Consider the following 11340-nt stretch of genomic DNA (forward strand, 5'->3'; position numbering starts at 1 on the left):
CATTGAGAGATACATATAGTCAATTCTGGTGTACGTGGCGTGTGGTGCAGAGTAGAAGGTGAACCCTAGCAGCTGTGGATTTATGTGATGCCACGCATCTATAAGGTTGTATGTTTTCATCATCTCAATCACTTCTGTGCGGCCGGCCTCCGGTGGGTTGCCAGCGTGAGGGTTACCAGTTTGTCTGTCAAGTGACGGGTCCGCCCACATGTTGAAGTCGCCGCCTATATTCACTTCTCCCTCTGCTTCAATCATGACTTTGGAGATTGTTTATTGGAGGAACTTTGACTGGCCTGTATTGGGGGCGTATATAGTGGCGAAGGTGATAGTGGTGTCTTGTATCTTGCATACTAACATAAGTGCTCTACAGCTTACATCTGTCCATGTTTTTAGTACTTCCATTTTGAGTCCTTTACTTACTAATATGCCTACTCCAGCTTTTCTGAGTGAGCCAGAGCCCCAATATTTGGTTCCCAGTTTGGCATACAGAACCTTTCATTCTTTTCCTCTTATATATCTAGTTTCTTGTAGGAAAAGCACGTCTAACTGGGCTCTTTTAAATTCTCTGGTGATTAGCGATCTCTTGGTGGGAGAGTTGATCCCTTTGATGTTCAGTGTTCCAATCTTGATGGAGGCTGGCCTGTCGGTTTTGGCATCTGTGAGGTTAGCCATTGGTATTTGTCTCTTGTTTGTTCTCGCAGCCGTCTCTTTCATTTCTAGTAGCCGACGATCTGCGCCTCTGTTGTTCGATATGTCTGTCTGTCTCAAATTTTAACCTTTCAGCCCCCCCGCTCCTTTTCTTATTACTTTTTATTCCCCCTCCCTCTTCCCTTGGCTCCCTTCCCCTCCCTTTTCCCTTCTTGCCCATGTTTTCCATCCTGGTTGGTGGCGTCTGGTTTGGACTGGATAAGAACTGTCAGTCCAACGTTAGACCACTGGGGTGAACCGTTACGGCATGGTCCACTTTTTACATGCAATCGTTTTAACAGTGTGAGCCCCCTCCCGATATCCCCCCCCCTTTTTATATTAAACACATTAACTTGTATAAAAGGATATGACTTGGCACGGACACTTCTTGGGCCAGACTTCCGCTTGTCGTTTCGTTTTTCTTTCCGGAGGGTGTCCTTTCAGCTGTTGCTGGCCCTGTGTCAGTGGGTTAGGCGCTTTGGTCTGCGCCAACGCCATTGGCTCGACAGGTCGGGTCTCTCCATGTATCCTTTGTTTGGGTTCTGGACCATCAGGCAACCTTTTCATTTGTCATTGTCTGGAGTGTTGTTGCCATGTCTGTATTTCCTAGAACCCTTCACTCTCTTTCTCCTTGGTCCCTGCAGCTCCCATTGTGTTTTCCCTTGCCCAGGTTCTTCTCGGTCTGTGTCCTTTGGGGCTGTTCCTAGGAGGTCAGTTATGCATTCTCGGATCTCCTCCTCAGTTTTCAGGTGTATTCTTCTACTTCCATGTTCAAATGTGAGGGAGAAGGGGTATCCCCATCTGTATTGTGTGCCTTGATCTTTAAGCCATTTCGTGAGTGGGCTACATAGGCATCTCAGGGCTAGTGTGAGTGAGGATAGGTCTTGGAAGATGGTAATCTGGGCACCTCCAAGTGTAAGTGGACCTCCCGACCTGGCTTTCTCCAGAATTCTGGTTCTGTCTTGGTACCTATGGAATCTAGCGAGGACTGGCCTTGAACCACCGGGTGCCCCTCCAGCCCTGTGTATCTGTTCTGTCTTGGGTTCATCAATATCTTCGTCGGCCGGCAATATTTTGATAATGTCATGGATGGTTTTCTTGAGGTCTCCCTCCGTTTCACCCTCTTGATCTGGAATACCGAAGAAACGCAGGTTGTTCCTTCTTTCTCGGTTTTCTAAATCGTCCATTCTTCCTCTCTTTTTTCTATTTCTCTTATTCTGAGGTCCATTTGTGTTTCGAGGGTGTCTATAGAGGCTTGATTGTTCTCGACTCCTTCGAGCCTTTCCTCAATGTTGTCTATTCTTTGGGTTATCTTGTCAATTTTGCTGCCCAGGTTGGCTCCCAAGTTCTTGATTTTACTTAGTAGTGCGGCGATGTCCCCTTTAGTGGCAGCAGCACCTGTTTCGGTTGTATCCATTGCCAATATGGTCTCCGAGCCTAGGGGATGTGGGGGCGAAATGTAGGCGTGTATGGCAAGCTTCTTTTTAGCATTCATACGTGGTCACTACCGCTGAGGAGGCACACGCCCCTTTTCCGGGGGCCCAACCCTCAGTGCTGTAAGTTGTGTCTTCGGTTTTGTTTAGATTCGGGTCGGGTTTGGTAGCACTCGACCCTTGTGGACGAATAACTGGACAGGGTTACCTGGGGCTCTTTGAGCGTCTTGCACTTTATCTGAGGTGCCTTAGGCAAGGGTAGTACTTTGGTCTCACCTCTATTCTTGGGTGGCTGTCGTTCGTTCTCTTTGTATTGGTTCGACTGAGGAGGCACAAGCCCCTGTTACGGGGGCTCAACCCTCAGTAGTGGTGACCTTTGCTGGCTTGTTGGCTTCGAGGTGGAATCCCTTTTCTCTTGCTGGGTAGTGGTACATTGTGGGAAGCATTTTAGTAGGAGTTATATGGGCTCCCTGGGGTGGCTTTGCGCTCTATCTGGGTTATGAATGATAGGGGGGTTGCCTTGTTGTTGTCCTATGTTTTGCATTCACTCCACATAGGGGGCTTGTGGATTGCTTTACTTCTTGGTAATGGGGTAGGTTGTCTGCTTTGTTTTTCACTCATTAACCATGCGAGGCAGTGCAGTGCGTTGGCTGTGGTATTTACCTGTCCTTTTCTGTGTTACTGTGTTTGGGTGTGCAGGGATCCGAACCCCTTTCACTCTTTTTACACCTTGCTACCAGTGGGTTTTTGAATTGCTGCTTGGGAGGGTACCTCTCACTTGTGGATACTGCTCTTTGGGATTTGGGGGGCTGCCTCGCGTTGCTTACCCTTTGTGGCCCGACTCCCACGTGTTTTGGGGTGTGGGATGTAATGTTTCACACTTGCCTGGGTTACGTGTGTTCCTTGTTTGGGGGGGCCTTCCCTGTTGTGTCCTTGGTGCCTTCACCGGTCCGCCTGTGTTTATAAGGCTCCCTCGCTGCCCGCGCCCCTCCGATGGCCGCTGCGGGAAAGGGCTGCGCGAAAGCCCCGCCTGCCACAGCAGCTGGCAGGCCACCCGCAGGGAGTGCCGTGTTGAAGTCTTCCGGGCTGGTAGAGTAGTGGCGGGGGCCCGCCCGCAGGGCTCTGTGGATCTTATTATTAATATTATTTAAACTTAGTTTACGGGGTCCACTACCCGTGTGAGGCCGGGGGCAGGCACAGCGCGTGTCTTACCGGCGCTCCTCTCAGGTCCATGTAGGCATTGAGTCCCACTGCGGCGGCATCCACTCTTCTCACTTGGGGGGGCGGGGGTCGCTTCGGTGATTCTCTGCGTGCTGTGTGGGTCCAGCCAGGTGCTCTCCGGGTCCTCGGGCCGATGCCTGGCTGCTCTCACTTGGCCTGCTGGGGAGTGCGCAGTCTCGCTGGGGCTTCCCCTGCACTTGCGTGTCCTCGTCAAGGCCGAAACTTTGGTTAGTGATTGCGTGGCTTTCCCTTTCCCGATTTTAATCAGGATTTCTCCTGCTGGTTGGGCGAGGTCTTCACACAGCCTTCCACTCGTTATTATTTCCGCGGGGGTCATTAAGCGGGTGCTCATCTCACTTCATGAACCTGCGGATTTGGAGCTTACACAGTGATGCTGTTCATCTGTGCGCCCCCTGGTGGCCAGCCCAAAAGTCTTTTAAAAGTCTTCGGGATTGGAAAAGAGATGGTTCTTGTGAGCAGGGGGAAGGCTTTATGGATGACACTAGCTCTGCAAGTTGCTCCTGGCAGCCATTTAGAAATGATGATGGTAGAGTTGCAGGATAGTAATACCGCCAACTTTACTCAGATATACCTAACTGTACCCCATCTAATTTACTCTGAAATAATGATTTCAGTTTGCAGCAAGCACATAGTGGTGCAATGGGTGGCACAATGGGTGGCATAATGGGAGGCTGATAACTACAGTACAGTGTTTGTGAGCAGAGTTAGGGGAATCTAGGCTGTGGAGGGATGTAAATACCCAAGTGTGGAAGTAGAAGCGGAACCGGGATGCACTAGAAAGCCGCTGAAGAAGGCAAACATACAGTGTGGTCAGGTCAGGGGCGTTGCGCTAGTGCGGGCCTGAGGGGGCTATGTATGTATATTTGTTCTATATAAGGCACTCAAACACAAGTGCCATATAATAACACACCATCATCACTCTGCTTCTATCTATGCTTGTCTATTTAAATATAGCCACTGAACGCCATGTGGCATTTAAACCTGGAGACTGCTACGGTTTGACTCATGATGAAGGACAGCCAGGGTGACAGGGATGGGGTGACAAGCCCTGTGGGAGGTGCTCACCGAGGGGTGACAATCAGGACGTGCAGATGTTAATTTGGAGTGTGCAGTAGGAAGGGCTTTCACATGGGGCCCGGAAAGGGGTCAAACTTCCTTTGTCCCCCCTATGGAACATTTGCAGGTTAATGTAGCTACTGTGCATAATGTATGTTACAATCGGATTGTAAGCCAGGTAATCAGCGCTGCATGCTGCACAATCATGTGGTTGGATGCCACAAGAGCGCAGCTCGGGGCGGTGTCGTCAGACACGATCAAAGTGTGTTGGCGCGCCTCCTTACAACGGTGCAACTTGAGGGACACAGCCCTTTTCCCCCTGTGTCGTAGACAAGGTATCGGGGACAAAGGGGAGAGAAAGCTACTGTGCAATAACAGCGTGGCCCTGGAGGGCACCAGTGCACGCAGCCACTGCGCAACAGCGTGTCTAGGACACTAGCGCCCCCTGCAGAGTCCGACCCCTCCCACCTCACACACAAGGGGTAGGGGAAGTCCTTGCAAAGAGGGAGCCTGACACCCGCAGGAGGGTGTAAACCAGCTACAGCAGGTGAATTTGCCACGCCCAGTGGCACAAGAGGGACAGCCACATAAGCAGATCCCCAGAAATAAAAAAGGGGTAATCACACGCAAGATGTCAGCAGATGAGGTTGCCTCCACATCAGGGGTTAGTGCTTCTGCACTGCCTTGCCCTCTGGGACCTATCACACGCTTTCTACTTGTTGGACACAAGTAATCTAGGGCCACATTGGGCAATATGGCTAAGGGACTTCAGATTTATTTATTTTTTTACCAACTTTATTTAAGTTTTTAAGAGCATTATAGACATGTGAGTATTAACAAGTAAGAATTCGTAACCATACAGTATTTTTATTACTAGCTTAGTCAACCCCAAGTTGAGGTTACAGTACAGTTCAAGTCCATTGCTCATATTAAAATAAAACCGTGAGTATGAACCATAAAAATATCCCCCTCTCCTCCCTAACATTTCCAAACATATGGGTGAAAAAGTATTCTGATTTGTTTTAAAAGTTCAGCTTGTTGGATCGCTCTCCTGATTTAAAGTTCGTATTTGTCAAATGATAGACATTGCACGAAGCAATCTAGGCTTAAAGAACATCTGCTCTTTGTCGTCCATGAATTCATGTATTGGTAGCCACGTGTTTAAGTATTTCGAGTATGAACCAAAGGCTATTGCGGTCACTTTTTCCATAGCCATTACACCCCACAGTCTCACCCACCACATAGCTATTATTGGTCCTTCCTTAGTTTTCCATGCCTGTGCGACTGTAATTCTGGCCGCACTTAGCATATGAGTGATGAGTGTAGCTGTGGGCCCTGAGTTTGCATAACATCCCTCAACCGTCTCCCCCAAGAGAATTACCAGTGGCGCGAATGGAAGATGCACGCCAGTTATTTCTTTAATATGACTCAAAATCTCCTTCAGTATGTTTCGGCTAGTGGGCAGGACCACCACATAAGAATAAAGTCTCCCGGGAGACCACAGTTTCTCCAGCAGGTTGCAGGGTATTCTGGATTGATGGAGTGTATGCGTACGGGTGTGATATACCAGCAAAGGCATAGTTTATATGCCGCTTCTTTAATTGTGGTGCACATAGAACTTTTGGCAGTTCTCTGCCAGATGCGGCCCCAGGTATCCCCAGAAATTGTTTCCCCTAAGTCTGTTTCCCACTTTTGCATATAGGTTAGGTTCTCCTCGGGGTCCATTCCTCCGATCAGGCGGTATAATCTGGTTATCCCGTTATCTGGTTGGCCTTCTTGTATTGTTAGTTCCACCCCTGTTGGGATTCTAGTTGCCCCTTCCTTCACTCTTGTGTTTGAGACGCAATGCCTGAGCTGGACATAATGAAAACGTTCTCTTTCTGGTATACCAAACTTGGCTTTATAGTCTTCAAACTGCAGGGATGACCCATCTAAGTAGAGGTCTTTTAAGACTATGTTGTTTTCCCTGCCCCCCCCCCCCCCCAATGTGTCCAGAAATTGGCCTGTGTTCCTGAGGTAAAGTCTGGGTTACCAGCAATCGGTGTGAATGGCCCCCTCCCATCCTAATCTTCTTGTTTCTCAGTATTTTATCCCAGTACCACAATGTGGTTTCGGTTGATTCTAGTAACAGACCACTTTTGCCCCTGTGTCGTGTGGCGAGGAAACCCAAATTCTTAAGGGGTGTCTTGGTCGCTGTGTTTTCTAGTGTGACCCATTGATTTCGGTCTTCCTCCGCTGTCCACTGTAGCATTGGGGTTAACTGTGCTGCCCATAGGTATCTGTGGAATTCTGGGACCCCCAGTCCTCCCAAAGCTTGTGGCCTAAAAAGTACTTTTTTGGGAATTCGCGGTTCCCCCCCTCCATATAAAGTTCATTACCTCGCTCTGGAGATTTTGGATATCTGGGCCCGGGATTCTGATTGGGAGGGCACCCACTACGTATACAGATTTTGGAAGTAGAGTCATTTTAATCACAGTAATGCGTGCCAGCCAGGATAATTCCTGCAATTGCCAGCGTTTTAGATCCCCAATTAATGTTTTCAGAAGGTCTGGAATATTGGCTCCATATAATCTATTATAGCTGGTGGTCAATTGTATCCCCAGGTATTTTACTGTCTTATGTTCCCATTTCAGTGGGTATTGATTCTCCCATTCCGGAACCTGTTCTGGGATTTCAGTGATATTAAGAGCCTTGGATTTAGGGTAGTGAATCCTGAGACCCTCGTAAAGTCCCCCAGGAGTTGTATGACCATTGGTAAAGAGTGTTTGGTGTCTTTCAGGAACAGTAGGATGTCGCCTGCATAAACTGCTACCTTTTGTGGACTGGTAGTGCCCACCTCCACCCCCTTGATTCCCGGATGGGTGCGAACCCTACATGCAAAAGGCTCCATAGCCATGGCAAAGATCAGAGGTGACAGTGGACACCCCTGTCTTGTGCCTTTCTGAATGGGGATACTCTCTGTCAATTTCCCATTGACCATTAGTTTTGTTGACGGGGTTATGAAATTGGCCATTACCGTTCGAGGCATCCAGAGCTGCCACAGAAAATGTCTGCTTAGTCCTCCGTTCCCACTCGATCGTGTCTATGGCCCTACAAATATTATTATATGTATGCCGCCCCTTCACAAAACCAGCTTGATCTGAGTGGATTATATCTGGAAGTACTATTGCTAATCTCCGGGCTAGAATCATGGAGTACATTTTTGCGTCCCCATTTAATAAAGAGATTGGGCGATAGCTTGCACAGTCCGCTGGGTCCCTATCTGGTTTCAATAGAAGTATTGTGGTAGCTGGACACATGTCTTGGGAAGTAAACCCTTTGTCTCTAATGAGGTTAAATGGTTGTGTTAAGGGGCCTATTAAAGTGGTCTTAAAAGTTTTATAATATGCATTACTTAGCCCATCTGGACCCGGGGTTTTGTGTCCCTTTAATGCTCCTATTGCCTCCCCCACTTCTTCCTCCGTTATAGGACTCTCCAGTTGTTGCCTATCTGCCTCATTGATTTTTGGTAACTCCACCTGATTTAGGAATGTGACCTGCTCTTCTCCCTTTAAGTGTTCCTTTTTAAGATTGTTCGTGTAATACAAGAGTATTACCTCCTCTATCTCTTTCTCCCCTCTCACCAGATACCCGTTCCCATCACAAAGTTGGGTTATTCGGTTCCGGAGACTTTCATGTCGCAGCTTGGTGGCAAGGAGTCGGTTAGATTTACCTCCATGTATGTAGTTACAATGTTTTGTTTGTACCACGAGGCGCCCTGCGTCGTCTCCTAGGTGTGATTCCAGGATTGCTCTGGCTTTCTTTAATTCCCACCATGCCTTCTGTGTACCCCTATCCTTATATTCCCTCTCCGCCTGATGTATGTTGTCTTCCATCTTGCGTCTCACCCTTTCTCGACTCTTAATATAGTTTGATGTTTGTGCAATGAATTCCCCCCGTATTACCGCTTTACTGGCATCCCAAATGGTCAGCCAGTTCATCCCTGGTGTTATGTTTTCTTGAAAATAGTTCAGCAAAGTTTGTTCTATACCTATTCGGACAGTTAGATCCTTCAGTAAGACTTCGTTTAATCGCCAGGTTTTCTGGGGCCTCTGTTGCGGGAAGTCTGGCTCTATTTTAAGCAATACCGGTGCGTGGTCTGATAGACACCGCACTCCGATTTCCAGACCTGTGACTTGTGGGATCACTGTTTCGGAAATGAGAATCACATCAATACGGGAATAACCCTTGTATACCGCTGAGTAGTGAGTGTAGGATCTATCCTGTGGGTTAAAAAATCGCCATGATTACAAGAGGTGTAGTTCTCTCAGAAATGTGGCCAGGGCTTTGAGGGTTTTGTGGCTGGGAGGGTTTTGTCCAGTGTTGCATCCATCACCCCGTTAAAATCGCCTCCAATCAGAATCTTCTCAATTCCCCATTGTGCAATTTTAGGTAGTAGGCCCAGTAAAAAGTGGTCTTGTTTCGTATTGGGAGCATATATGGAGATCAAAGTAACCAATTTGCCCCTAAGTTTCCCCCCAGCATCAGATACCGGCCTTCCGGGTCTTTTTTAATAAAACGTTTCTCAAAATTGACACCTTTTGCCAGTAATATGCCTACTCCCCGTTTTTTGGTCCCACTGGAAGCTAGATATTGTATGGGGAAGGCTCTATGCCTCAGCCTTTGTGCATTCACTGCTAGTACATGTGTCTCTTGTAGCCATACCACTGAAGCATGCATGTCTCTTAGCCTAGTTAATATAAATTTCCGCTTGATCGGGGAGTTAAGCCCCTGAACATTTAGTGAAACGAATGTCAGCTCAGACAGTGTTATGGTTTAACCATTGGTCCCTTTCTTTGCGATCCCACATGCAGCTTTCATTCGTGTTGTGCATTCCTTTTGTACTTTATCACCCAAAACGATCAAAACAAAATATTTTCCCCCCTTCCCAACTTGTAAAGTAAAACTTCTCAAAAGTGTTTCCAACATGTTATATTCAAAGTATATCACCAGGTTTTATACTCACCTGGGAAGTTTGGGTTCTGGATTCCTGTTCCCTCCTGGCCCCCCTGTTCCTTTTGGGTTTAGTATTTGGCATGTGCGCCTCCAATGCCTCTAGTTTAGTTTAGAACCATGACCCTGATGCAAATCTCCCTCTTCTCATTACCACATTTATAGATATCTTCCCCACTCTTCTAGCTATTAGCGAATGCTCAGGTGGAATCCGAGGGGTTAGAATCCCTGTTACACCCTCGTGGTCGAGGACGACCTTGCCTCCATTGACCTCTTCCGTGTCCCTCTGTTGTTTCTCCGCTTCGGGGTAGAGATCCTTCTTTGTCAGTGAGGGTGCCTTCGTCCTCTTCTTGTATAAGTTCTGCCATGCCTTCCTCCTTGGAGACTGAAAATCTCTTGCCTTTCCATTCAAAGCGTAGACATGTCAGATGTCCCCACCGGTATCGCACATCTCTCGTTCTTAGCCAGTCAGTGACCACTCTCAATTTTTTCCTCCTGGCAAGTGTAGCTTGGGATAGGTCTTGAAATAGTTTAATTGAGGTGGAACGAAACCTGATGAGTTCTTTTCTTACGGGCAGCCTGCATTATGTCCTCTTTCAGCTGAAACATATGTATCCGGGTTAAGACATCAGGAGTCAAGTTCTTATTAAGTTGGTATGTAGAGTAGATCCTGTGGGTCCGATCCAACACAATGGCCCTCATTAGGACCCAGGCGTTAAGGGGTTTACGGCGCCGCAAACGGCGCCGACCCTTAACGCCTGATTCCAAGGTCCCTTTGCGGGATGGTGATTTTAACGCCTGCAAAAAGCAGGCGTTAAAACCCATGCCGCAAAGGGACCTTGCTGCTAATTACGCCACCGTAATTTACGGTGGTGTAATTAGCGCCTTTCCCCATTCCCATTATGTCCTATGGGGCAAAAATGGGAATGGGGAAGGGTAAAATGGGAAATGAGGATTTACCGCCCCACTCACCTTGGAATGGGGCAGTAAATCCGCCAACCACCATGGCGTAAACGTAGTTTACGCCATGGTGGTAAGGGTACGACCCAGGCGGTAACTTACCGCCTGGGTCGTAATGAGGCCCAATCTCCTTGGTCTCCTCTTCGTTCAAGATGTGTCGGAACAGGTCTATGACATACTGCTGCAAGTCAGAGTCCGTTATAGATTTCAGGACTTCTCGGATGCGAATGTTTTTTCGCCTAGACCTATTTTCAGCGTCCTCCTGTTTATTGTGCACCCGTTCCATTTGGTGTTCCAGCTCAAGGACTCTGTTTGCCAAAATGTCATGCTCATGACTCTGCTCTGTTACCACTGTCTCGACTTCATCAATCCTTTTCTCAATTGCTACAACTCCTTTATTGAGATCAGAGATAGATTTAGCCAAATTGTTTGCACTTTCTTTGATGTCTTTTTTGAGTTCTAGCAGCATTTCCAGCAGATCCGATTTTCGAATCGTTGGGACTTCGGGTTTCTCTGCCCTCTCCGGAGGAGGGGAATGCACCTGGGCCTGGACCTGGGTACGCTTCTGAGGTTCCAATGTCTGCAGCATAGCTTTAATGTCTCCAGAGCCTTGATTTTTAGATTTTGTGGCTTGTTTGGACATCTTGATCTAGTAGTGGTGATCTTGTTTGACCTCCTAGATTGGGTCTGGCATGTTGGGGCCCAAGCTGTCCATCGCTGCTGCCCTTCTGAAGTGTTTTTCCCCTTGAGAGGGGCAGGTACTTCTGTATATGCCTCTTTTGTTTGGCTATCCCCGATCAGTTATGGCCCCAGAGGAGTTGATTATCTTCTTGTATCTTTTGTGGGACCTGGAACCATTTAACACAGGTTAGTAGATCGGTTTAATTCCACACCTTATGCTATGTCAAATGGGTGAGGGTTATTTCCACGCTACGTGAGGCCCCTAATTGCTGTCATGCAGCTTAGTTGC

General features: G+C 47.8%; 1 protein-coding gene across 1 annotated transcript; it reads right to left on the reverse strand.

Annotated features, from left to right (window-relative positions):
- Positions 1-1861: 1861 nt before the first annotated feature.
- LOC138472674 (tropomyosin-like) lies at positions 1862-11013 on the reverse strand. The gene is made up of 2 exons (XM_069610965.1): positions 10473-11013; positions 1862-2124 (listed from the first exon to the last, which is right to left on the reverse strand). The coding sequence occupies exons 1-2, from the start codon at positions 11011-11013 to the stop codon at positions 1862-1864; spliced, it is 804 nt and encodes a 267-aa protein (XP_069467066.1).
- Between the last annotated feature and the right edge of the window lie 327 nt (positions 11014-11340).

The sequence above is a fragment of the Ambystoma mexicanum genome, chromosome 8, assembly GCF_040938575.1.
Source record: "Ambystoma mexicanum isolate Mex_15411 chromosome 8, UKY_AmexF1_1, whole genome shotgun sequence".
In the NCBI taxonomy this organism is placed as follows: Eukaryota; Metazoa; Chordata; class Amphibia; order Caudata; family Ambystomatidae; genus Ambystoma; species Ambystoma mexicanum.